Source organism: Psammomys obesus, unplaced genomic scaffold (assembly GCF_907164565.1).
Source record: "Psammomys obesus unplaced genomic scaffold, mPsaObe1.curated_primary_1811, whole genome shotgun sequence".
Classification (NCBI taxonomy): domain Eukaryota; kingdom Metazoa; phylum Chordata; class Mammalia; order Rodentia; family Muridae; genus Psammomys; species Psammomys obesus.
In genome coordinates this window covers 6,321,516-6,349,371 of record NW_026596085.1, presented here as the reverse complement: position 1 = coordinate 6,349,371, position 27,856 = coordinate 6,321,516, and the positions used below count along the sequence as shown (strand labels likewise).

Below are 27,856 nucleotides of genomic sequence, written 5' to 3'. Positions count from 1 at the left end.
TGACTCAGGAAACTGATAATGTCTTTATTTACAAAAATAATCAACACCATATCCAATGTCACTGGATGTGTGTGAGAAAAGGAATGTGAGTACAAATATGACTTTAAAATTCAAGTTTTAGGTGATAGAAAACATAACAAAAAAGTTAGGGGATCATGTAAAAAACTAGTATAAAAATTTTTTGGGGGACAGGGTTTCTTTGTGTATCCCTGGCTGTCCTGGTACTAGCTCTGTAGACCAGGCTGGCCTTGAACTCACAGAGATATGCCTGCCTCTGGCTCCTGAGTGCTCTAGTATAAAATTTTTTAGTTAAAATTTTTAGTCTTCCTCAAAGATGATCTCATAAATCAGTTATTTTAAGAACAGTGTTCTTGTGACCAGCACATCAAACCAGAAAGGATAGCAGCAGCAGTGAAATGCTCCCCTCGTCCTGTCACCATGGTTTCACTGTCACCTTTCTAAGCAGAGCGAAGAGCGTTTTCTCTGCATCTCTCTTAAGTGTGATGCTCAGCAGTCACGGCTCACAGTACTGCTCTACGGCCTGGAGCTTTCATAACTGCAGCCAAGATTCCTGCAGCAGGACCTTAAAGACTGTGCTCATATAGCTTAAAACTTAAGACACTTACTTTAATACATCAAATTCCAACCTCTTGGGATACTGTGAAAACTGAAGGAGACAACAGTCACGAAGCTCAATCAAGCCAGAGCCCTGGAAGCCATGGCTATCCTTTTTTCAGATGTGCTGGTTTAAATGTCACCCTTCATCATCTCCCTCAGACAAACTGTGGCATAGCAAGAAGCGTCAAGATCAAAGGACATGGACAGAGATGAGGTTGCATCATCAGTGTGGGAACCTTCCACTTCAACCTCGGGGTCAGCAAGGACCAGTCGGTGTGACACATTGTGGGGGTGTTTCAAGATGTGCCTGTAGCATCCTGGCACATTCAGCTTCAGGGCGGGCATCCTAAACCTGCAGGACTGCAGTCCATCCCTGCTGAGGACGCCGCGGTACCACTGTCCCACCTTGTTCTCCGGGTACTGAACCTTGTATCCAAGTACTGGCAGAACCACCTGGGGAGGGCAGGGAGAAACCACAACGCCCAGATTAGCCTTCAGAGAGCTGTCCGATCAGATTTTACCTTTATGACTGAGACCCAGATTTATAAAAACAGTGTCAGACTGTAAATACAACAGTTAGCCTGAGACGCATTTTGAATACTACCCAGGATATTTTTAATGTTATCTGGTAAATAAAAGAGCTAACTAAAACCAAAGACTCAGAAGAGCTACGGTAATCAGCTTATACCAGGTATCCCTGGGCAAACCATCATTCAAAAATAAAGGTCCGCTCAGTTATCCAGTAAAGACTCAACCTCTGAGAGCATGCAATCCACAAGCACTCTTCTGTGACACACACAACTGTCTCTACTGCTCGGTCCTGCTAGTCTGGGTGATAACCTTAAATTCCTCTTGTTATGAAACAAACAAGTGTCAGCCAATGTTTTTATTTGGTCGGCTGCATGTGTGTAAGCTTGTGATCTGTAGAGTTTCTCCTCTGCTGACCACTAGACAGCACGTCTGAATGCTAAAGGGTTTTTAGAAAAATGGGCAAAATCCTCAAATATGTAAATGGATCTCAAAGAAGCCAGGCCCTGCAGGGTTTAGGCCATCCCGCAATCGGCTGAAGCAGGGTATGAGCTAGAATCCAGCCTGGGCTACAACCAGGCTTCTGAAACTTCATCCCTGGGTGACCCTTATTGTCCAAGAAATTGGTGCATGACCATAGGTATATAACTCTATAAAACTGGTAGAAAAGTCAGACATTTGCTGATAATAACTCATAAAGGACTTATTTCTAGATGATTCTTGGTTAAACATATAATTCTGCCATTTATTAAAGACAAATGAATTATTAAATTATTACAGCCAATTTGCATATTAAAAAGATGATGTGCTGTTTATTTTCACTTAAAGCATTAAATCTTGGCTGAATATTTGAAACTGTAGGACACAAAGCATCTTTAATGTTTTCCAGAGTTGACAGACATTTGGATTTTATAATCCTCAGGTTGAAGAGTGTTGCTTCGCATAAACACACAGCACATTTGGAGCCATTTCAGAAGCTGTTAGAAATTCTGTCCTAACCCCAAGTCAAAACTCATTTAACTCTCTTTTTTATGACCCCCCAGTCGGCAACCAAACAGCAATTTTTAAAATCAAGTATTCTAATGCAGTACAGCCCAAGCACATATTAACCTGGTATTTACAGGCTGATGGATAATGGTAGAAAAATACTACATCTTTATTTTCCAGAAGTAGGACATTATGTTTTCTCAAAAAACAGAGAACTTTGTATGTCAAGTAAAACTTACAACTGCTAATATGTAATAGTCTGAAATCTGAGCTGAGATACTTCAGGCATCACCACCACCACCACCATCATCTATCTGTCTGGGCAGGATGGTACTCAGTGAAAAGTGAGTGTGTTGCTACGCAGAACCTGGTCTGTAGGAAAGCCACAAGACACAACACTAGTGAATGCTTCTAAAAGTAACTTCGATCCATTACACATTTGATTTTCAAGTAATTTTCCGTCTCTACGCAGTGAGAAACTTTGTGCTGCTCCAAACATTTTCACAATTCCCACATTCAGTGATGGGTTCACAACCTATAGTCTTAGAAGCTGGAATACAGAAAGATTCACCAAGGCCACATGTATACTGTGTGATGCTATTCACGTGACATTTTTTTTGAAAGGTAAAACCACAGTGATAGAAAAAAAAAAATCAGAGGTTCCCATAAAATAGGATTAATGTAGGGGTCAAACAGAGAAACATTAAAGGGAGAAATGAACATTGTGAAATCTGAGGGAGATATGAAACTATTATTACTTAATGTTGAATTTTTCAGTGTTCACATGATTTTATATATATTTATCAAAAGCAAACATAAATTATTAGGATATAAATTATAGCATAATTAGTTTATTAAAAGCATACATTTATTCTTAAAATATAAATTATTAGGTTATAAATCATAAATCAATTTAAGTTACCTAAAAAGGGAGGGTTGGATGTCTCCAGTGAACAATGCTTATTTAAATCTAAGTGAAGTGGATTTTAACCAGATTTACCTGATGTATTGCATACGTGTTAGCTGATTCCTCTTCTTCAGTCACCAGATGAACCTGGTTTGATAAAATACAATGGAAATGGGTGATTCCCAATCGTTCAAATTACCTCAGCGTTTTCTAATTCTGATTTATACACCGAATACACATACGCTCAAACATAATCTTTTTATAAGGCCTTGTCTCCAGAGAAGCCCACCACAGAAGAAACAGACCAATTCTCTCTGCTTTACCTACATACCACTGAGGCTGGAAAGCTGTAGCCGTGGCTGCCTAGAGGCAACACTTTCCTCTGTCACCAACAACTTACGCCAAACTGAATGTATGCTCTGGAAAGCCAGCCCCTACCTTCAACCATCCCGCCCCCAGGAAACACAGCGACCTTTGATTTAGCCATGCTGTCTGTTTGTTGCAGAGAACAGTAGGGGCAGCAGCAGACGCAGAAGGAGGCCTGTGGTAAGTCTGAGAAGCTTTGCTCCATAGCACTCCAGAACACAGCGTTCTCGGCTGGAGACCTGCCCAGCTGTTGGGAACACCCGCTTGCAGAGGGTAAAACTAGGGATGCGGCTGTGCCGGAATAAAGCACAGGTTTCACACCAGGCCAATCCATTCCCACTGGATTCTCTTTTAATTAGTCTGAGGTAGGTTTCTACCGCCTTAATTCACACGTGCGGACTCCATCACTGATCTAGGTAAAACTTCCTTTACGCAGAACTCACAGTTGACCTTTCCTCCAGTTCTGAAGTGCTGGGCCATGACGTACCTCTACTAGCTGATTCCTGGGCCCAAGTTCAGGTTCCTCCAGAGGAGACCCAGTGAGACCCCTGAGTCTTTTTAGGTGCACTACGTTGGTGATTCTGAATTTTTCCTTCCCGTCTGGGCCTCAGCTCTCATTCCTATAGAAGGACAGTTTAAAGGACTGGATCTCTGAAATCCTTTACTCCCCTAAAACCCAACGGTTTTACAGTGGACAGTAGGAAGTACCACTCAGGGTCTTGTCCTTGTTTTGAAACTGACTGAAGATGATGGTACAGAAAATTTCCTTATTCCTTTTGTTTTACACTATTCTGTGAACTTTCGCACCAGACTTACAGAATTCAGTTTCACTGCTCAGCTCAAGCCTACAGAGATTAAAAACGCCAGTTGGACAGGGAAGAAAGGGAAAAAGCAAGTCTTATGAAATAGTCATGATATAATTTCATTAAAATAAACGTCATAAAAATCGCATGACATAAAGCTACATTTATAGGAAAGAAACAACATCCCATAGCCTCCTAACATTATTGTGAAACTTTTTTTTTTGGAAGCTGTATATCTCTTATAAAGTCATTTTCTGTGGACATTTAAGGGAAAGCAGACACAGCTTAAAGGGACACATGCTGGACCACAAGGAGGCAAGGGAGAGGACCTAGCTGGGGTGTGAGAGCATGTCAGCTCTTGACGGTTCAGTTCTTGGTTTTAAGCAGATGGCCCTGTGCATTACACATACAGGGGTTTTCTTGTTTGTTTGTTTTTCGTTTGTGTTTGAAAGTGTGCTCTTCAGAGGGAGCTTTACTACTTTTCATTCGGTGCCACCTACTATTTCTTAACTTAGCAACATGTGTGGATTCTCAGCTGTCAGAAAAGTAGAATGCTCCCATGAGTAGACAAAAGTGATTCTGAAACCCAGGGGTCTTGCAATTACTGTCTCTGGTATGGCAAGTGACCTCCTTCAGAGATACTCACTTTACTGCTTGGGAAATGCTCGCCAGCATCTTCATCCAAGCAGATCAGGTCCCCCTTCACCACCTTGGCGCCATAGGTTTCAAGTCTGTAAGATGCTGCCTCATTCCAAATCTTGCTACTGTATGCGTGGATGTAGAATATGCGCATGGAATGAGGAAAAGAGAACCAGGCCTGGACACAGCCTTCCTCTGTCATGCCAAAGCGATGCAATGACTCCAGCAGAGCTCGCTCTCGAACTCGGAACTCAGGCATCAGTGAAAGTGTGCCTTTAGCATCCTCTGAAATGAAGAACAAATCAGCTAGTAGGCACATCCACTGCAAAGCTACTTGTGGGATGCCTTTTTCAAGCAGTCTAAATGTTTTGTGGAGACACTGAGTGCTACTGGTTAAACCCAATTATACTTTTAAAAGCTTGCATTTTCCTTTAAAAACTTTTATTTTCCTTAAAAAATAAGAAAGAGCAAACAACCCCAGCATTAGGAATGGCTGACTAGACCCCTTCCTTCAGAACAGAGATAATCTAATTCAGAAGTCTGCCAAACAGAAAGAACCAATCACCAAGGATCAAACAAGCCGGTAAGCTGCAGGGGTCTAGTTGTTTCTAAAGAACTGCTATGGACATCCAACAGAATGTCAGCTGAGTCAGCAGCAATGACTGGAATCCTAGCTAATGGGATGCTTTTTAAAATGTACATTGCTGAGCTCCAAGGATGCTTGCTTATTCCTGGAGGGCCTCGTAACTAGTATTTGATAAACTGGATATACTTAAGTGCACTAAAGCTTCAGAAGGGTTGCCATGAGAATTATGTCCTCTGACTCTACAAGAGAAACAAACCATGCACATGCGGAGCTAAGCCATAGATTACTGGTCCCCGCACTCAAGAGTCATGTTGCTTTTGTGCACCCCTGAACAATTCTGTTATGTACACATCAGGCTATCAGGAATACATGGTAGCCTCTCAGAAAAAATTCCTAAAGGACTCCATACCACAGACGAATTTCACTCAGCCAAAGGCTTCGCTGGATGCTGAGCCTCTACATCAACAGCAGCGTGGACTGTTTGCTGGAATCCCTGCTCGCCCCTGCACAAGCTGGAAAACCTCATTTGGCCTCCTTCCCCCAACCCAGGGAAGCCTTGAACAAAGGAAAGGTGCCAAGATCCCAGTTCCTCGTTCTTGGCAGCTGTGGAAACCTCCTCCCCTGATGCTGCCAGCCATCCAAATCACCGCCTAAGTGCTCTTGACCATACTTGAGCACAAACCCAGCTTATGGTTGACACGTCATCACCCTTCACCTACAGTCTATAAAACTGTCCTGCCCTTGCCCGCTTCCTCACGGTTCTTTGGAATTGATGAATCCTCCAGGGAGCAGTGCCTAATAAACCTGCCTTTATCTGCTCTTAATCTGATCTGATTTGACATATATCTGCATCACAGAGATAGACAGAGAGAGAGCCTATTAGAGTGGACCTCCTGTTAGGAAACAGGTGAATCCCCTGGCCCGCTCCCAGGGACCTGCTTACATTGTCATCACTGGCAGCAGCCAGGTGCACCAAGTGTGTGCCTTGCAAAAAAGGACCCCCAGCCACCCCAGGTCTCTATCTGCCTTCTCTCATGTGTCTCTCTCCCATTCCCCGTCTCCCTGTTTGCCTGTATCTCTCCCTCATGTCCCCACCCCCAGAAGGCCTTTCGCTCTTCCCTCCCCCAATAAACCTCTTACACTAACCTGTTGTAATTTCTCAGAGGTAGCTCACCACAGGAACCTCTGTGCTCATTCACATTTGTCCTATCACCTCCTCCTCTTCAATGTAAGTGGAGGAAAACTAAGGAAGGACTTCCCGCTTCTCCTTAACCCCAAGGTACAGTTAAGATAGACAAAGCTCCAAGCAAGCCAGTTAAAATGAGATACCTGTGTCAGACAGTCAAATGATTCAAAATGCTAGCCATTACCCACGTGTCTCCCCAGTCTCACAGTCTCCCAGCCCCTATTTCTGCTATTTTTTAGTGTATGCCTTTTAAGGAGAGGCCCATACTGGGCATCTGCATCTGTGTTTATATTCCTAGAGATCAGTAAAGAAATCCACATACCAGTTTGAAGAAAGTATTTCTTTGCTTTATTAACAGGATCATCCATGTCTTCTGGTGTAAGAAATAATTTTATGGCCTTCACCTTGAAAAATTAACCAAGTTAAACATGTTTTTAAAAGATGACGTATTACTTTTTTTTTTTTTAAAGAGGTAAATTCGTGGGCATCCTGAAAGGCCCGAAAATGCTGCTGCAATTTCTTCCGTGGGCTTTCAACAATTCATCAGTTTTACATGTAGAGACAATGTTCTGTACAAACTAAAAGTAACAACAACAATATTATACTGGAAAAACCCCCTCCCCAAGCACTCTATAATTTCATTTCTAGCATTCTTTATTCAGCTGAGCTAAAAACACAAGTATAAAGAGATGACTTAAATACTCAGACTTGGCCAACACATGACAGACACAGGGAAGGAAGCAAGAATGCCAAGCCATTAGTTTCACTTATATTCTCAAATTCTTTGAAATCTTGGGTCTTAAAAAACAGGTTAGCACTGGGGAGATAACTCAGTATATAAAGGTGCTTGCCACCAAGCCTGGTGACCAAATTTCAGTCCCCAGGACCCATACAGTGGAAGCAAAGAATTGACTTTGCTGTCCTCTGACGTCCACACTGGCAAAATATAATAAAAAGTGTCAATTCAAATATTTTGTTTAACATTTTAATAGTTTATCTTAAACTATACATACATATATATGTGTGTGTGTGTGTGTGTGTGTATATATATATATATATATATGACTTTTTAATTTTAAAAGGGTGTCTACTTAATTCCTGTTATTGTATCACTGTATCTAGCACTAGGATTTACTTCTAAGTACATAGCTCATAGTATGAAAGCAACTTAAAATAATTCATCCATCCCAATCCAATCTTCTTCTACAGTATTTATCCAAACAAATGTTCATAAAAAGCTAATACATCTGGTGCTGGTTGACTTTCGGTCAACCTGACACATGCCAAGATCATCTGGGAAGACGGAGCCTCAATTGAGACAATGTCTTTATCAGACTGGCTGGTGAGCAAGTTGATAAAGCATCTTCTTCACTAATAAATAATGTGGGAGGGCCCATCTCACTGTAGGCAGTGTCACTCTTGGGCAAGTGGGCCTGGATTACATTAATCATAAATTATATTAAAAAAACCAAGATGAGCAAGCCATGGGAGCAAGCCAGTAAGCAGCACTCCTCCATGGCCTGTGTTTCCGTTCCTGCTTCCAGATTCCTGCCTTGAGTTCCTGCATTAGCCTCCCCTGATGACTGGACTGTAACCTATAAGCCAAACAAACCCTTTCCTCCCCAGGTTGCTTTTGACCATGGTGTAGAATCACAGCTACAGGGAGCAAACTAAAATAACATCCAAGCAAACATTTAGCCTCAGCCACATGCTGAGGACTATCTGGGCAACCTCAGCATGACAATCATAACAAAATGTAACAAGATGAGAAGTCCCAGGTCACATTTAAGATGAGATACAAAATGTAAAGATTAGGGAGCACTTGCATTAAGCAAAGAAAGAAGGTGTGGCATGTCAGCCACGGGAAACGTCCTCCAAGTTGGCTCTTATGATGTCCTCACTTAGTACCGATGCCTGTCACAGTCCTCCCTAAACGTATGGGGTCTACATGTATATGAGCAGAACCCAGAAGAGGTGAGGGTGTATCGTTTTGCCTGATCAGTGGAGCTGTGAGTTATTCTACCAATGAATCATTTATTCAGTTATAGATTCAAGAAATCTTTGGTCAAGTCTGTGTCATCTCAAACAAAAATTAAACACAAGGCCACCATGTCCTCTCTGCTATCTTATAATGTGAATCCATGAGAATGCTAGTTGCCTAACAAATCTCCAATGATATGAAACATGATGCATGGTTTTGTGTGTGTGTGTGTGTGTGTGTGTGTGTATGCAGGTATGTATATGCAGTTATATACCACGGTTAGGTATGCAATAGGCTTATCTAATACGTACAAATGACTACAGTTAAGGTTGTATTTTTGAAAATTCTTACCATTTCGCTCCTCAGTAAAGCCAATCCAATTTGGTCTGTTTGAATTTTCTTCCCTTTCCCAAATCTCTGTGGCCCATAGTAATTCACAAAACCTTTCTTCTATGAATATAACAGAATGCAATAAATTAAAATGTCTTAAATATAGTACATCAAAGTATAATCAAGTTATTTCTCTTCATATATAATTGAGAAATCTAGCAATCACCAATAATACGGAGGGTGAGGGGTGAAATGGCCTGAGAAACGCTAAACAGTTACACACCAGAAGGAGAAGGGAGCAAATTTAAGTCAGCCCATAAAGCTTGTAGGGGCTGTGTGCAACGGGGAGGAGAAGGAGGGAATGTTGAGAGCCAAGGCCTGCATGAGACCCTGTCTCAGAAAACCAAACTAACCAAAATTGTGCCACTTAAGACAAGTGGAGAAAGCTTTAAAATGGCTTTCTATTCGCAGTACCCAGGGTCCCTGCATACATGACCTGAGGTGCTGAGCAGAGAGAGGGGGTGTACTGGGATAAGCTGCACACCAAGCCCGATCTCACCCCTCTCTCGAGTTCTTCCTTGTCCTGAGACTCTTCTGCTGTTGGGAGGTAGCAGGGACAAGGTTCAGATTTCTTTTCCCACCCTGCAGACTTTGTTCCTTTACACTATTCACTTATCCTTGCGTCCACCCCAGTTTCTCTCTCTGCTATTTCCCGGGGAGGGAAGTAGATGTCGCCTGTGGACACCATGTTTCAAAAACGTCATATTACTCAGAAGAAACAGAAAAAAGTTGGTCTGTGTCAAACACACCGAGCGAAAGTGAGAAAGGGCACACACATTCATGGTCACACAGCCCAGAGGTTTCTTGAAATTTAAGAGTCCTTCCATACACTTTATGAGAGAAGCAAACACTCATTCAGTGAATAATCATGACTGAGCAGCAGCCAGTGAAGGTTGTTAAGGAAATTTGCTCTCAGTGCAGCACAGGAGAGCTGCGTCTATTTCACACGTAAAAATAACTGCAGGTAAGGTGAGTGCCCCCTATATTAAATCTCAGCTTTGTGAAGGTTACTTCAAGTTCACATAAACAGTGTTGGAAACCTTAAGATAACTGGGATAATTATTAAATATAACCAAAAATTTATAGTGAGAGCTATAGCTCCCTAAGGAAAACTTCAAGGAACCCGTATGTTCAAGCTGCTCAACTTTTTTTTTTCTCAATAAGACACTTTTTGAGAGATCTATTGACTGACCAAATGTTATGGTGGGGAAGGAACTCATCACGTGGGATCTTGATCCCTGAAAGCTACAGTGGAAGGACAGAACCGGCTCCTAAAGGCCGTCCTTTGTGCCCATGCCCATGCACGCGCACAAACACACACAATAATACAAGATAAATAAAAAAAAAATTTAAAAGGAAGCTGTGTACAGCTAAGATCATTTCTAAAGAGAACTCCTCAACAGGCAATGTGTTTTCATAAAGACCGAAAGCACACCTGGTATTAAATGCTGTCTGTCAGCATTCACAGAAATCTTGTCTGTTTTTAACAAGAGATCATTTTAGTAACAGTTTTCAGAAGGGGGGGGAGTATAAATTTTAGGTAGGACAGTCATGACAAACAGATCACACACACAGTATACAATCTGAGAAGAGAAAGTGACTGAATTTGAAGATCTTCAGTTGGAAACCGTTACCTAATAGCTAGGCCTTTCCGTGTTTTCCTGTCACTGAGGTGTAAGACTGTAAAAAGGCCCGATGTGGTCGGGAATTAAAATCAATGTTTCTCAAAGTGGGCTATAGAACAGAATAATTTTAAAATAGAAGTTACTTTAAAATGCTAAAACTATGCTGTTATTTTTTAGATTGGCTTGGAATTCAAAACTGTCAAAATGGTTTAAAGCTCTCCAGGTTGAAAATTACTTGTATGGATCCAGCATGACCTAACTTCCAGAGCCCATGTCAGGCTTGCCTCATTGCGCACTTCTGTGATGACTGGAACACAGCCATGCTCACTCAGCTATGTATTACCAGGCATGGCTGCAGTCAGGACAGCTGACTGACTGCAATGGGAGCCACGGACCACAAAACCAAGGACGTTTATTATGGGCCCTGTAGAGAAATGTGCTGGCTGCTCACCTACACAATCACACTGATGGTTATGGTTGTGTGTGTTCGTGTGTAAATGCCTAACGGGCGTTACTTAAAACTTTAGAAATGCATGCTGGCTGAGGAGGTTGTCTGTCTATCTATCTACCTATCTATCTATCTATCTATCTATCTATCTATCTATCTATCTACCTTTCTATCTATTTCTCTATCTATCTATGTCCTACTCAGTCCATATAAACGTATGTAAAAACAATTAAGAAAACAGAGGTCATGTTTGCGAGAGAAGTTGTGGTCAGAAAAAAACAAAAGGGCTATGGGGAGAAAAGGGAAGGAAAAACACACAATTAAGTTTTAATTTTAAAAAATGAGTCAAAAACTAAAATGTGCATGATTCATAATTCAAACATACTAAAGAAAACCCAACATTGGGTTATAAAGGTAAAAGGTATATACAACTCTAAAAATTAAGGTAACTACTGACCAACTATTTCTGGAGAGAATAATGGAACAAAACAGCCACAGCATGAACCCGTCTAACCACGCCCTCCTGAAGGATGATGCTAGAAAAAAGCCTGCTTCAGAGAGTGATCCTCTAATTCAGGAGACCTGCATACACTGTATCTTTTTTTACAACTATGTCTTATTTTAATATAAAAGATATCAAGAAAACAAAACATGTCAACATCTAATTATCATTTTAAAAATTAATTATATATGCACACACATTACAAAAAAATCATTTTTTTTGTCTTAGGAGGATTATAGAGATTTTCCTTAATACAATTTTAAATTTGAGTTTTCTTACCTTAACATTTTCTATTGCCTCCAAAATTCTTTCTCTCAGGCTTGTAGAATCATTTATTTGATTTTTTAGATTTCTGATGACAATTTCAAAATGATTCCCTTTGAGCTGACCAAGTCTGAGAGAATCACTTACAGACCGAATATTAAACACATTCATTCTCTTCTTCTTAATTTCATTTTCAATACTTTTCAACCTATAAGTGATAAATCACATAATCACTTAAATCTTAATTTAAAAATTACCCATACTTAATACAAGCTTTAAAATGATAGTCCCCTGGCAACGCCTATCAAAATGTAAGGACCAAGGAAGGCTGGTGAGATGGCTCAGCAGTTAAGAGCGCTGGCTGTTCTTCCAGAGCACATAGTTCGACTCCCAGCACCCTGGCAGCTTACAGCCTTCTGTAACTCCAGCTCCAGGGAATCCAATACCCTCTTGTGGCCTCCACAGGCACCAAGTTCCCAAATGGCATGGACGGAGGCAAAACACCCACGGGCATTAAAAAAAATATATGTAAAATGTTTTGAGGAAATTCTAAATTAATGTTAGTACACATACACTAAATAGTCACTATTATAGGATAGGCCAAGAGGGTTACTCTGGCAACGTGAGCTGAAGGCATATCAACCCGCTTCCTCCTTCAGGCCTCCCAATCAGCCCTGACCCTCCTGTCCCAACCTGACTCTTTCCTTCTCAGGGTCTGTCCCACCAACACAACTGAAAACCTGAGCCCACCAGCATCAGAGATTCTGTTTTGGACACTTCCTCACTCAAATGTCCAGTTCTCTGCCAACTTTTAAAAGCCAGATATGGGGATCAAGTAAAAAGAAAAAAAAAGCCAATATCAATTTTTCTTCATATCTACCTTTTTTTTTTAGTTCTTATGAAAATTGATATTTAACTTGGTGGATTGCTTGTTGTCCCTCTCAATATATTTCTTAATTTCTAGATTGGCTAGATGCTACTACTTAAAGGGCTACTGAAATCCCACACCCATGGACCAAACCAAAAGTAATACGCTTCTCTTTCTAGGAACTAATAATACTTATTGTCTTTGGTTGTTAAAAATTAGCCATTGTCTTAACAGTGTAATATCTGAATTCTTATAATTCAGACCCCAAAACAAAAATCATATACCACTTCTGTTTATATACAGGCCTTAAAAGACTCTCCATGCAAATAGTGTGTGCTTAAACAGCTTATAACTAAGTATGGAAATAGGACAGCACTTCCAGTTAGGATGAATTCTGAAGCACAACTCAGCTTTTAAAGTTTAAGGAAATTATCTAAAAGTTGCAGACTAAAGTAAAAGAATATTAACCACAGTATCATTTGAAGTGAAAAACTGGATTAGAATCCCTGTTTAAAAAACAGGGACAGACCTGGTTAAATCTTTTATGAAAATTAGTTTGAAAATCTCTTGACGAAAGCTCTCAAACTACTTTGCTATAAATATAATAAATTACAGACATAGTATGACTTTAATGTCTGTGATGTACACACTCTGAAAAGCATCTTGAAAACGACAGATTAAGTGTATAGGTAGTTGTTTTTGAGTGGTGCAGGCATTCATGAACTGTCCCTTCTTTATAGTTTCTAGATCTCTATGAAAAATTCATATTTCTTTTAAAAATGCAAAATTAACGCTAAAACTTCACTGCACTGAGAGGTGAAATTTAAGTCCTCTACATTCTATTTAATAAGGATATGTTTAAAATGTAAGGGCTTATGATAAAAAGCACTATAATAATTAAGAAAAAAAACATTTATAAATTTCACGTTTTCAATTACACTTTTCTGAACGCAAGTGCATCAGATATTGATAAACAATTTAGACGATTTAAAATCTACTACTTGTCAGCTTCCTATTTTCTGTAAGATTTTTTTCTTTTATTTATGTGTGTGTGTGTGTGTGTGTGTGTGTGTGTGTGTGTGTGTGTGTGTGAATGCATGCTGTGTGTGAGGGGGCCAGGAGAGGCCAGAAGAGGGCACTGGACACCTTCGGGCTGGACTGCAGGCAGCTGTGAGGTGCCACCATCAGTACTGGGAACTGAACTTGGGTCCCTTGGAAGAACAGGAAGTGTCTTAAAACCCCGGAGCCCTATTGCCAGCCCCAAACTTCATATATATTCAATACACATTTACATCTTTGGGAGGCGATCATTTTATTAATGCAGAATGTGCTGTTTGATATGTAATCCGTTAATTAATACTGATAGCAAATATAGGATGGTTCCAATGTTATTTTGAGTTTTAACACTATACTTTACTAGAAAGTAATACGTCATTACCTCCCTGGAGTCACTTTTCTAACAACCATTGATTGATAGGTGATGGCTTTCTTGTCTTTAAGGCCCGCATAGCTAAAATCCGAAGGAATAACACCAAGTTTGACGGCTAAAAAACTGATTGCTTCAAACATCTCCAGATTTTCCTTTTGAAGGGTAAAGGCTGAAACAAAATAATTCTAGATTACAGAAAAGAAGACATCATACATAATCACATTCTTCACAAACAGGTTAGGATAACGAACCTAATTATTAATGGTGAAAGTGTGCTTTAATGAAAACACAAAACTAGCATTTCCAGCTGTCATTTAAAAGCATTTGCTGGTTCATTGAAGGTGTGTGTTAAAAATTCACATTCTTTCCCTGGGTTTACAGGTCTCCTAAATCCCAACACAGGAGACTCCTGATCTGTTGCACTTATTTCTATTCATTCTTCAGAATGCAATAATAGCAAGTCTGCCTCAAATGCTATTCAGGTTCCAAGGTTGAATGCGCCACAGTAAGGACTGTACTTATTTTACATATCATTACATGAATGCCTACATTAATAGCTGTCAATCATGAGAACAGAGCAATATGATGGTTGCTGGGAACTGGAAGGAAGGCATGATTATCCAATTGACATTCATGCCAGAGTAGGAAAATGATAAGATTTAGGCAATTAACGGTAGCAATGGTGGTACAACCATGATGGGCTGGAGAAACACATCAGCCATTTAAAAGACTAGGCTCATAACCAAAACCTCAAGAATGAATAAAAGGGTAAATTTTATAGAATATATGTTTTACTGTATTTTCATATAAACATTTAAAGTAGTGGTTCTCACCCTTCCTAATGCTGCAACCACTTAACACATTTCCTCATGTTATGGTGGCCCTCAAACCATGAAACTGTTTTCATTGCCACTTCGTAACTGTAACTTTGCTGTTATGGGTTGTAATGTAAATATTTTTGGAGCTAGAGATCTGCCAAAGTAGTGGCAGCCCACAGGTTGAGAACCAATGATTTAAAGGACGCTAAATGTATTACATACATAGACATGTGTACATGTACACACGGAGACAGATAAATTCTTACATGAGCTCTTTTGATTTTTATAAAAGATCGTTTAAACAAAATTACTCTTTTGGTTCTTAGACACCAGTATCTCCATATTGTCCTCCGGGTGAAACATTAATTCTAACCGGTAAAATTAACTAACTCGTATGTAAGAAGAGTCTCACATCTTGACTTATCATCCCAAGTCACTGATTCTATTTCAGTATAAAAAGTAAGAAGCCCTAGGGGGGAATGCAAGGATCTCTCTGAAAAGGGAAAAGAAAATAGATTTCTCGGGTGGACTTGGGACTTGTGGGGCTGGAAACAGGAGTGATCAGGTAGAGGCGGAGGAAAAATACTGGGAGAAATGACTGGAACTGGGGGAGGCATTTCCTGGGCAAGGTGGATATACAGTGCAATGAAACTCCAGGAAATGTATGAGAGTGACCCTGGCAAAGACTCCTAGCAATGGGGGCACAGCCTGAACCAGCCATCTCTTGTGATCAGGCCAGGCCTTAAGTGGAGGGACTAGAACACCAAACCAGCCACAAAACCTCCGACCTACAGTTTGTCCCGCCTGCAGAGTGTTCTGGGACCAGAGCCTAGCGGAATAATCATCAAAGAGACCAGAGAGTTCATCCGGAAACTGATGCGAGCAGATGCAGAGCGCCACAGTTAAACATTAGGTAGAGCTTGAGGAGTCCTGAGGAGGAGGGGAGGAAGGATAGAGGAATCAGAGGGTCAGAGACACACCATGAGTGCACAGCCCACAGAATCAACTGACTGGGACTCCCAGGGGCTCACGGAGATCAGGGAGCCCGTAGGGGTCTGACCTAGGTCCTCTGCATATATGGCATGGCTGAGTAGCTTGGTGTCCTTGTGGGAATCTTAACAGTGGGAGCAGGGGCTGTCCCCAACTCTTTTGCCTACATGTGGGGCCCTTTTCCTCCTACTGGGTGCTTTCTCCGGCCTGGATGTGAAGGTATGTGCCAGGTCTTATTGTAGCTTGTTACACTGTATTTGACTGATGTTCCCAGGAGGTCCTCTCTTTTCTGAAGGGAAGGGGGAGCGACCTGGGGAAGAGAGGAGGTTGGGGAGAGAGACTGGAGGGAGAGGAGAAAGGGGAATCTTCGGTCAGATGTAATATATGAGAAATAAACAAACAAATAAGGAATCTTAGCGCTTCTGAAATCACATATCATCAGCAGTTCTCTTTCTATATGCAAACCTATTTTCACTTTTCTTTCAAAATAGATTAACTTATTCATAGTGTTGTTTTTCCCACATTTACATTTGCGAATGCTAGGCTTTAAATATATGAACGATTTCATAAGTCCAAAGTGTTTAAATAAGTTCAAGTGGTCCCAACATTTAGAAGTAGAGTTTGAGATCAGCCTCAGCTAACTGAGATCATGTCTCAAGAAAAGCAACAGCTTGAGATGTTAGAGGGCCTGCCTGGCCCACACAAGGTGTCTAGTCCAACCCTGAGCAATGCAAAAGAAAGTCCACCTGTGTCTTTGTGAGCTGAGGTAGTGTAAAAGCAAACCCACACCACTCCAAATTCAAATGTCTTGCTTACACCAGAATCCCATGCAGCACGCTCCTTTTTCTGTGCCACAAGCATATGTCCGTACTCTCAAGTGTCTGCTCAATCAATTTATAAGACATGAGCATGTTGCTCTATCCTTCGAGCAACATATATAGACCAATCTACCCTGGACTTGTACTCTGGCATTTCACGGGACCCATTCAGCCCGGGGAAGTCCTTCTAAAGCCTTTAATGTAGTGATTCCCAAAATATGTTCTACACAACAAATCAGCAGAAAATGCTTCCTGGGGGAACTGAGGAAATCCCACTCTAACCTTTCTGAAGTTGAATCTAAAACAGGACCCAGAAAACAATGCTGCTGAGAGATTCCAGTGCTGGCTAAAGCAAGAAGCCTGAGGAGTCAAGTGTGCAGGACTCTATTTTACAGTATAGCGTGTCCTCTTCCCTTTCCAAACATCAATAAAGATACCTCAGCTCCAAATACTTAAGTATAGGTAAGAGTATCCTGAAAACAGAAAAATCAATACTCTCAAAACCAATCAAATGCAAAACAATTGCTTCAACTTTACACATTCATGAGTGTTAGATATAAGTGTCTTTATTATCCATACTTCAAGGAGTTCATTTTCACAATTAGCATAGTTTGCATGGCTTCATCTTTCCCCCAAATAATCAGTCCATATATTCTTTACAACAGCTCTATGACCAGGCCTATTCATTCATACCTTTCACAAATTTTACATGAGAAAATGATGACTTACAAGATTACCTGTATAGACAGTTTTTCTTCTCTCGCATTCGAGACGAGATCTCTTTCCCTGTGCTTTTTCTCGGAATCTCACGGTTATGGCTGTGTTTGGGTCTCCTGAGCTATGATTCTGCCCAGGAAAAGATTTGGTTTCCACCAGATTTCCAAACCTCTTATTTAGAAAATGGTGCACGGCTTTCCTGTGATCTTTGCTTGTGTCTGGCTTAAAGGTAAAATTAGAATTTTCTTTCTTTGCATCCAAATATTTGAAAAAACCAAGTGCTTCTTCCTCAGAGACCAAATGGCAGAGCTCTTTATACTCCAGATTCGGCTTCACAACAACTTCACTGTTGTTTCCTACGGTTGCCAAAAAAGGAAACTTCTGCCTGACAGCACTATGCAAAGCGGCCCTTTGCTTTTTATCCAGGATCCTGCCTAGGGAGAGCTCAAGAGATGGTGCTATCGATTCGGTTTCTGAATTCCACATCCCTTTGATGTCACAGGCAAACTGATCCAGCAATGTCTGAGTTTTTTCATCTAAAAGTGAACTTAATAAATCAATACTTTCTTCTTCACACTTAGAAATCACACCATTGACACTGTCTTCGTTTTCTGGGCCAGACAGGTGATTCTGGTCACTGTCCACATACCCAATCAAACTGGTCACTTCTTTATTGCTTTCGTGTTCCAAGGGTACATCCTCAACACGCAGCTTCGGCTTCTTGACAAAATCACTTGGCTCGGACTGTATTTTATTAGTTTCATAAGCAGATTCGTCAATGGCCTTATTGACTAATTGTCCGTGTTCATCAATCTCGATAACAATGAAGTCACTTGGTGAGGTTTTTATAGTGCCCTGAAATCCAACATGATCATTAATGAAACGGAGGGAACTAAACCCGATTCCAACATCTGTGGGCTCTTCCATGCTTAATGGCACCTACAAAAGAGACAGGGTACTCAGCTACCAGAAACAGTTGCAGATAAGAAGAACCAAATTGGTTTGGAAGATCCTCTCAGTTGGTTCCCGCTCAATTCTATGTTCCCTAAAAGACACTAATGCCTTACTTTATAGATATATGTATATATTCTACTTTCACAGAGCAAGCAGCGTTAACAGGCCAACTATTTGTGGCCTAAGCAGTAATTTGTATCTTGATTTCCCACTCATCCCGAGCTTCTATTATCCAGAATTAAAATGGGTCCATTTTGAACTGAAGAGATGGCTCAGCAGTTAAGAAAACTTGTTGCTCTTGCAGAAAACACCAGTTCAGTTACCAACACCCACATGGCAGCTCATAAGCATACTAACTCCAATCAAGGGGATTTATGACCTCCACCAGCACCAGGCACACCCGTGGTGCCCATACCCACATATATATAAAACATATATAATAAGTAAACCTATTAAAATGTTCAGATTTTTTAAAGCACACAAATTTCAAGTTTTATCTTTAAACTAGTACCCTTACACCTACAAAGAAGAGAAAAGAAAATGTCTGATTTTACAATGACTGTCATCCCTGGACCCTGCAAATCTCCTGCAGCTAATTTCAGAGTCACGGTGGCAATATCTTTATACACTGGAAGTTAGCTCATGAGGAAGGATAAAAGAGAAAAGTCTACAGTAAATAGTTACATGAAGTTCTCTGCACTTCAAGGCTTAAGTCAATCCTGGACCTTCAGCTTTCTCTAAATCTCCTACAGATACAAAATTCTCAAGCTGATGAGAGGAAATTCCTACCAAATCGCTGGCATCCGAGAAAAGAAACCCTCACAGAGTTTTCTCGGAGCGGTGACACCCAAGAGCAATTCTATAAGGAACCCCACGGTCACCACGCAGCCCACTTCCGCCATAACCCACAGTCACTATTCAATCCACTACCTCCACATCACATGAAGCTGTGGGAAAGTAGCTTCACTACTCTTACGCTTGCCGCATTTTCCAAGTAATTTGTTTCGAGCTAAACAATTTGGCAAACCTCGGTCCCTTCCATTGACTGGGCCACGTACAAACCACAGCGAACTCTTTGTATCACCATTTTCACATTTATTTTTCCTTATTTATTTATTTATTTATTTATTTATTTATTTATTCATTCAATTATTTATTTATTTAATATTCCCTGTAGTCCCCTTCATTCCAGGCCCTAACTGAAACCTGCACAGTCTCTCTCTTCTTCCATCATCCTCTCTGGGGAAGGACATCGTTTTCTTTCAACCCATGGGTGTTAGGATCCAGAGGGGAGGGAGGTCAGAAGCCTGCCTGCCACTGGCCTTTCCTACCAGGGTCTTTCCCCTCTACCTCGCTTCCTCTGCAGATCTTATGCTGGTCATCCGTCCCTCACCCTCTCTGACAACCCTTTCTCCGCTGAGACTCCTGGCTTCCACGATCTTGAACAGAGCCCCTTGAATTCTACCTTATTCAGTACTGATTGGCCCACACTTAGGATAGCACCAAGCACTTAGTAGGTCTGCAATAGATACTGGTTGCTGAACAAAAACAACCAGAGCACAAAAGGAGCTGTAATAATGCCGACGCTGAACGGTACAGAGAACACCACGTCGAAGGCTGGAACTCCGCAGTGAGCTGAGACCAAGTTCAAAGGGGTCCTCGGAGCCCTAAGGACTGAAGGAAAAGAAAGGTCACAGAAAGGCTTTCTAGGCTGGACCCGGGGGCAGCGCAGCACGAGGGCGTGGCAGCCAAGCACCCGGGGAAGAGGCGGGCTGCGAGGCGAGCAGACGGGGCGCGTGGGGCGAGCAGGGCGGCAGGACCTCCCCCTCTTCTCCGCAGGGCGAGCGAGGCTGAGGAGGGACCGCAGCCCTGAAGACGGGCCGGAGGCTCCCACCCGACCCCTCCCCGCCTCCTTCGGCGCCCGCCACGCCTTCCTCCCGGCCCGACAGCCTCGGACCGCGCGTACCCCAGCATCCCACCGCACTCGGCCAGCTCCACCTCGCTGAGCGGTCCTCCCGGTGAAGCAGTGCGCATGCCCGGAAGCCCCCGGCCGCCCAGCCTCCCGCAGGGACGTTTAAAGGGACAGGCTCCCACTTGTGCCGCTCTCCCTTGGTGGAGCCGCCTGCTGGCACCCAAAGGTACAGGAGGCGGGGGAAGGGCGTGGCCTTCCGGGCTGGCCCCGCCCCTACTCCCTCCTCCTCTGCTGACCGGGGGGGTCTGACTGGAGGGGCATCTGGGGCTCCGGCTCCCCGCATCACCGCAGTCTCAGACGGTCTGAAGTCACCTCGTGGCCCTGCGTCCTCCCGAGTCCTCGCGGGACCGTGACGGGGCTCCGATCGCCTAGTGCAGGAAGCGAGGAACGTCAGAGAGGAAGTAGGTTGGGCGAGGAAGGCTGAGCTCAGGCCGCGATCTCTCCTCTGTCCCGGGCCGGGTTTGCGATCCGATTGCTTCACCCCAGAACCAGAAAGTGGGCGCGACCCCGCAGAGGAGACTTGGGAGCCCCGCTGCAGCCTTGCGCGCTGGCCCGCTGGGGTCTAGCTTGCACGCAGTGGGGAGTGTAGGAAGTTGTGTGTCCATCAACAGGTAGAGGGAGAGGTAAAGCGCGGGACAGGTTGGAAGCAAGAGCTTCCAAGAAAGCAAAGCTCAAGAGAACGAGAAAGTGCCATTGGCTTTCGGAATGAACGCCTTTAATTCCAGCATACAGAGGCAGAAGCAAGTGGATCTCTGAGTTCGAGGCCAGCCTACAAAGAGAGAGCCTGGACAACCAAGGCTACAAAGAGAAATCTTGTCGGGGGGGTGGGGGGGGGGAGGGGGGAGTAACTTTCCGTTTCTGGGAATAATTCTTCAAGATGTATGTCAAAGAGCTCAGGTTTCAAAAACCTGAGCTCTTTGTTTGTTTCCTACTTGTTCCAGACTGACCCGATTTCCCAGGTCAAGCTTGCGCCTTCCAGTACTGTCAAGCAGAAGAGCTTGGAGTCATCTTCGCACTCTTTAGTCAGCATAGACTTCTGTTGATTGCACTGCAGAACACACCCAGCACCGGGACACTAGTGTCTCTTTATACCTTTTGGGGGCACTGCTCTAGCTGTGTCTTCCTGCTTCTTTGACCTTGCTGCACATTCACCAGCAGCCCCACTTACGGCCTGACTATAGAGCCATCTGCACTCCTCTCGCAACTCCCACTGTCTCTTCATCTCAAGTCAGAAGAAAATCAAGTCAATTCAAAAGCTTTAAGGCCCTGGCAGTCCAATCCCTCATCTGTCATCTCACCTGCTCCTTGCTGTTTGTCAGTGGAGGCTGTTAGATCCCAAACCTGGGACGAATAGCTAACTGGGGTGCCTATTAACGTATCAAAACGGATGCTGGCTGTCAGGTTCTCCCAGCACCCTATATCTGTGAGTCTCTCTACCTGTTCCAGGGTCCTTTTAGCTGGCATATCCTACCCCTTACCCTGGACTCTCCAGCCCACATATTGGGCTGGGCTGCCCTCCCCTGGCTGCTCTGGCCCCTATATAACTCAACTGTTTTGGCTATGCTAAGCTCTTGGCCAGTATCTTAGCCCAGGTCATCACTCTTGGTAGGCGGCTCCTATCTTAATCTTCCTCCCCCTCTCTCTCCACATGGCCAGGCCCAGTCTATCCACGTTCATTCTGGGCTCTCCAGCTCCCTCTGCCTGAATCTGGCTGTGCTTTCCCTCATATCTGTAGTAAGCCCTCTCCTCAACCCCTTAGCGGTAGTCATGTCTTCCCTTCTAGTTCCTTTTATTTTCTTTTTTCATTCAGAAGCGCCTACCAACCTCTGTACCTTCTACACATTTTTCCCAGAAACTTCCCCAGCAGGCCCCCCTCCCCATGTCTCTCTTCAAGATCTCATGAGACCCATAGTGACTTCCCCTTTTAAAGGTGCAGCTCCTTTGCTCTCCACCTGTCTCTGTCTTATTTACTTTTCTATTAGTGTCATGAAACACTACAGCCAAGGCAACCTTGAGCTTAGGGTTCTACAGGGATGAGAGCCTATCACAAGCACTGTGGGAGAAGGGAGTGACAGCCTGCAGGCAAATAAAATGGAGCCCACATATTGAGCCACAAGCAGGAAGTAGAAATAGCACAAGGAAATGGCTAGTCTTGAAACCTCAAGCCAGCCCGCCTCCAGTAACACTTCCTCTTCCTCCCAAACAGCCACCCATTGGGAGCCAAGTATTCAAATGAGGGAGACCTGCCGAGGTCATCTCGTTCAAATTACCTCAGGCACTGCCTAACAAATTATAAAATGCATTCTTAGCTTGCTACCTTCTTCCTCCATTAGAATAAATCTTCAATGTGTTCTTGTCTCCCTGTTCTCTCTATTAATGTTTTGTTTCCGAGCACCTGGATTCATGTCAATCACAAATAGAACACTTTTTGGTTGTTGGATGACATTATATATTTTAATATCTCCAAAGCATTTTAGTTTGCCACTGAAGCAAGTTAGTATATCGGAAACATGGATGTTTCCACGGCATCTAAAAGGTCTCTTTGCAGATGTTTCGGGACAGATGGAGTTGTCCAGTGAGAGTCATTGGGAGAGCTTATGTGGAATGTTTTTGTTTGGGTGTAGGGGAAAGTTCAGTAAGTAAAGCCTTTAAAAGACAGAGCAAAAATATAAGAAAGAAAGAAGTGATCAAGGGGAGGAGCCAGTGGGAGGGAACCAAAATTTCTTTTATTGGAGGAGGCTTGTTGCTTAAAAGTCTGGTCCTTGTGTCTTTCGGTGCCATCTCAAAACAGTTAGGATTTGTTTGTGCAGAAACAGAATCATTCATGGAGTCAGATCTAGTCTTTTGTAATTCTGGAGTACTGCCGAAGCCGAAGAACTGGGCTGCTCCAAAAGGATGTGAAGCTGATGTGAAATTTAAGTTTTCCTGACATCTGAAGGGACAGAGAGGTTAGTGAGGTGACGAAGGCTTTGTCCAGCTGCTTCAGTTCTGAGTCTGGGAAACGATGTCTAGAGTGGCAAAAAAGGGGTATGCGTTGATGGCCCACAAGTATCCCCTTCAGAGGTCATCCAACTGCTTCGGGGGCTTGGGGGCACTGATTTCAACTGCTTCAAGGGGAATGGTGGTGTAGAGGGGGCCAAAGTTAGGAGGAGGATCTATCCAAGGAGCCACAGTAAAACTTAACAGATGGTAAAGATCCAAAATGTAAGCCAGGAGGTAATAACCGTAAACTCCTGTGAGGAACATTAAGAGGCAAAGTTAATGAAAAATTTTTAGATCAAGATTAAAATAAGTTTTGTTTAGTTTAAACCATCAGTTGTTTCTATGTCTGTGATGAAGGAAAACACCATGGCACAGAGTATACAGTGGAACCAAGCTGCTTACCTCATGGTGTGGGGAGGGCCTGAGAGAAAGAAGGAGAAAGTAAGGGACGGGGAAGGAAACTGGACAATGTCCTTCCAGGGCACGCTCCTAATGAGCGTTTTCATTTCCTGTCTCCTAAAGTTACCCCCGATTCCCAATATCCCATCAAGCTATGAATCCATCAGAGGATGACCACATCGATAGATAAGAAGAGAGCCTGCAGGATCCAAACAGCTCCCAAACATGCCCTACCAACACTACCATAATAGGGGCAAAGCCTTCACAATGAGAGCTTTGGGGAGATATTTCAAATCTAAACCATTCCACACAACACCACATTAATGAATAGAATGAGTTTGGTCCCTATCATGAAGCTTAATGTCTAATGGCAGAGACAGATGGTAAATAAGCAACTAATCACATGATTGTACCATGACAAATGATAATTAAGTTGAGGAAAGTCAACCTATTTAGATGTGATGAACAATGAAGGCCATAGAGACATGAATACCAGCATTGAAGCTTATATACAGACAAAAATTTTTACTCTTTTGTAGCTTTTATACTTTGTACCATTTGAATACATTATTTACTCTCAAGATTGTATTTTAAAGATGAAAATGTATAGAAACAAACTATTGAAAGACTAATATGAGTCTGTTTCTCTTGATTAATTGGAAGATTAATGTCTGCTGAGAATGAGGGACAGAGAAAGCACAGAGAGAGAAAAAAATAGGAAATGGCTACCAAAGACAAGGGGAGAGGAGTCAAAGGATAGGTGAGGGCGGAAGGCCCAGTGGAGAGGCGTGTTCCCACCCCTCTGTCCGGTAACCTAGAGCTGTACTCAGCAGCTCCATGTACAAGAAACATCATGAGGTGTTTCTGAGCTGCAGCTCTCCAAGGTGGAATATGAGGAAACACGAAGATGGAGCAGATAAAGGTCCTGTCAAGAGAGCAGACACAGTGATGGGCCACCTTACAGAAAACAGTGGTCATGTCAACCTCACAGACTCAGCACTGTTCTCATATCCTCATGAAAAGTAGGTAGACAGGACGTGTCTTTTAATGCCATATAAATTAGTTTTTGTTTTGTTTTGTTTTGTTTTACTTTTACCAAAGATTGTTGCATGAAAATCTTTAATAGGGGCTGGAAGTGGATCAGTGGTTACACATTCTTGGTACATTTGCAGGGGACCCTGGTTCGCTTCCCACACAGTGGGAACCCACACCGTGGCTCCCAACCATCAATAACCCTAGTTCCAGAAGAGCTGGTGTCCTCCTCTGACCTCTGCAGGCACCAGACAGGCACATACATACATGCAGGCAAAATCTTCATATACGTGAAATAAAATGAATAAATCTTTGAAAAGATTTTAATAGTAAATGAGAACTGATTGAAAAATGCTTTAAATCCAAAGTCGCTTTTATCAATTTAATAGATTTGATTTCTGAACATGCTCCCGGGTCTCTTTCCAAGAAACATCTTGCTTTTTCTAAATTTCACTTGGAAAATTCCGGCGTCAGAATGAAGTTTTCCAGTGTTTGTTTGTGGGATAATGAAGTTTTCCAGTGTTTGTTTGTGGGAGGGGAGACCGTAGAGAGTGATTAGATGCCTGTCAGTCGGAGGTGGGTTGGAGTGAGGGGTGCTCTGTAGTCAGTTGTCAGCCGCTCATGCAGTGTAGCAGTGCATGATGGGTAGCTTCCAGACGCTGCCTGTGAAACTGCTGTAAAGTTTTGTTTGTTTTACAAGACAATAATTTTCTGTGTAGCCCTGGCTGCCCTGGAACTCACTCTGTAGACCAGACTGACCTCGAACTCAGCACTCAGAGATCCACCTGCTGGGATCAAAGGCATGCACCCCCACCTCCCAGCTGACCTGTTGTCAAGCTCTAATAAGAATTTTTCATATTTCAGGTGGAAGATGGACAAGCCTCTGACACCATCAACATACGTGCGCAGCCTCAATGTCGGAATCATTAGGAAGCTATCGGATTTTATTGATCCTCAAGAAGGATGGAAGAAACTAGCGGTAGCTATTAAAAAGCCATCCGGTGATGATAGATACAATCAGTTTCATATAAGGTAATGTGGTGCTTATTTCCCTATTTAAATCATTCCCATCACGAGAAGGATGCAGGCATGAATACTTCCTCATGGGGCAGTTTAGAAGGTGATCCCCTCTCTTACCGTGGAGGTACTGGAAATACACAATTTTTTGTGTACGGAACTTTTGCTTAAGTTGTCAGCATGTCAGAGCTAATGTTGTGACCTCACAGATGTGTTTCTAAGCTAGAATCAAGCTTCCCATTTTTGTTCTAGTTCAGTTTGTTGGGTCAAGAACAGTTTTCTCCACTTCGGGCTTTTCATTTCCAAACTAAAGAGACTGGAGACTATCCTAAGAATTTGATACATTTAGAGTCTAAACTTTGAAGTGTGTGAATAAGGATTGGTATGTCCTTAACAGTTTCTGCCGAGGCTCTTCAAAGTGACATGTTAAGACTGTTGCTTATAGTGTACATTTATACACACAGAAATCTCTGACCTAGGATTTTCTAACACCTTCATATAATCTCTTCTCATCTCTACTTGATTTAGTAAAAAAAAAAAAATGCAAGTTCAGGTTTTAATTTTGCTCTATATTTTGCAATAAAACTTAATGTCAAAATTTATCATACATAGAAAGAAGAAAATAAATTCCTTATTCCTTATCATTTTTTTTTAAATCAATCTGGTAAAAACTCTAAAGCCTAGGTTCCCAAATTGTCTTTCCAGCAATATCTGCTCATATGAAGACAAACATGGTAAACAGCCAGGGAGGAGCTCAGTTTCCAAGCTTGAAAACCAATTCTTCAGGGATAGATTGTTGATATTTCCATTTAAAATGGCAGGGTGGTTGCTGCAGCAGTCATTCTAGAGAGGAAGGTTCCCCTGTACTGAACAGTGCCAAAGCACTGTCAGAATGGTAAAAGTTACAAAGTTATCAATATACACACCAGTGAAGACTGGTTCCCCTGGGGCTCATCAGGGCCCAAAAGCATAAAAGTTTTGTCCACAAATTCCATATGCATTAAAAGGGAGAAATCCAATTGTTGCTAGTGACAGGGTCTCCTGTAGCCAAGGCTGGGCTCAGACTTGCAAGGCTGGCCTTGGACTTCTGATCCTCCACCCCGTAAGTGCTGGGATGACAGGTGTGCACCAGCATACCCAGCTTGAGAGAGATACTTCAAGTGCATCCCCTTATCCAAGTGGTCAAACTCAGTGCCACAGTTTTGTGCCTCCTCTGGGTATGATGGAGCAGGAAGAACACCCTACCTCCTGTGTCATTCCTACCAAAAAGAAAATGTTAATCGTGATTGAAATTCTTCACTAAGAAGCGGTCAGGTAAATGGAGACAGCGGGACACAGGTAAGATACCTGTCCTATACTGTAGGGCACACCCCAGAGAGAGAGAGAGAGAGAGAGAGAGAGAGCGTTCAGAAGAGCACAGCTGTGGTCAGATGTTACCAATTAGCCAACTGGTACATCTAGATGTATGGTAAGCTGTTCGCTGTGCTATTCTTTCAAAGTTTTTGTTGTTTGAATTTTTTTTTTCCAAATAAAAGCTTTGGAAGAAAAACAGAATGCCGTCTTGGTTGAGTGTTCGGTATTACTTTCTAGAGCTAGTTTTTAACTTTAACGAATTGAAATGAAAAGGGACATTTCCCCTTCTATTTAATTAAATATAGTTACGGTCAAAGCGTAATCGCAGTCCGCTTCGTGAAACAGACTTACGAATTTAACACTATATCGCCAGAAGACTGCCTATGTAGTGTAAGGTGCATGGGAGACATTGCAACAGAGCTAAGTGCTTTAAAAGCCCATGCTTTGGTCAGAAGAGCTCTGAATCGGCGTCTAAACTTGGGCACATTTTGGGTGTGCTCTGGCTCACAGCTCCACCCATCCTAGCCTAGTGACCTCACAGTAAAATAGCAACCTTCTCCTATTGTTCTGTCCTGCAGCTCTCCTGATTCAAATATCTGCTGGGTGGGTTTGAGTGGTATATGTGTGTAAGTGTGTGTGTGTGTGTGTGTGTGTGTGTGTGTGTGTGTGTGTGTGTG

At 42.6% G+C, this 27,856-nt stretch overlaps 2 protein-coding genes across 7 annotated transcripts in view; one reads left to right on the top strand and one right to left on the bottom strand.

The window, feature by feature from the left end:
• On the bottom strand, nt 1–20,638 carry Pus7l (pseudouridine synthase 7 like). 6 transcript variants are annotated; one of them, XM_055626949.1, is made up of 10 exons: nt 20,519–20,638; nt 19,890–20,098; nt 17,491–18,409; nt 14,137–14,296; nt 11,846–12,038; nt 8,953–9,051; nt 6,943–7,024; nt 4,856–5,133; nt 3,134–3,187; nt 1–1,071 (listed from the first exon to the last, which is right to left on the bottom strand). In XM_055626949.1, exons 3-10 carry the CDS (start codon nt 18,395–18,397, stop codon nt 748–750), a joined length of 2,097 nt encoding a protein of 698 aa, XP_055482924.1. In that variant the 5' UTR covers nt 18,398–18,409; nt 19,890–20,098; nt 20,519–20,638; the 3' UTR covers nt 1–747. The 6 variants fall into 6 exon arrangements, 5 of the variants coding, with proteins under 5 accessions (XP_055482924.1, XP_055482922.1, XP_055482925.1 ...); XM_055626947.1 differs by lacking the exon at nt 20,519–20,638 and adding an exon at nt 20,391–20,491; XM_055626950.1 differs by lacking the exon at nt 20,519–20,638 and adding an exon at nt 20,391–20,491 and having other exon boundaries at nt 8,953–9,048.
• The window catches only part of Irak4 (interleukin 1 receptor associated kinase 4), a 24,082-nt gene continuing 16,854 nt past the window's right edge, over nt 20,629–27,856 (top strand). Inside the window, exons 1-2 of the mRNA XM_055626953.1 lie at nt 20,629–20,797; nt 25,674–25,841. Of these exons, the coding sequence (XP_055482928.1) occupies nt 25,681–25,841 (161 nt within the window). The 5' untranslated portion in view covers nt 20,629–20,797; nt 25,674–25,680. The remainder of the gene's footprint in view (nt 20,798–25,673; nt 25,842–27,856) is intronic.

Excerpts from the sequence above, each read along its gene's own strand:
- Pus7l (XM_055626949.1), bottom strand. The coding sequence starts at position 18,397 with ATGGAAGAGCCCACAGATGTTGGAATCGGGTTTAGTTCCCTCCGTTTC. Across the intron at positions 14,297-17,490 it reads AAGAAAAACTGTCTATACAG|CCTTTACCCTTCAAAAGGAA; the intron begins GTAATCTTGTAA and ends ATTTTGTTTCAG. Across the intron at positions 7,025-8,952 it reads CTTTACTGAGGAGCGAAATG|GTGAAGGCCATAAAATTATT; the intron begins GTAAGAATTTTC and ends TAATTTTTCAAG.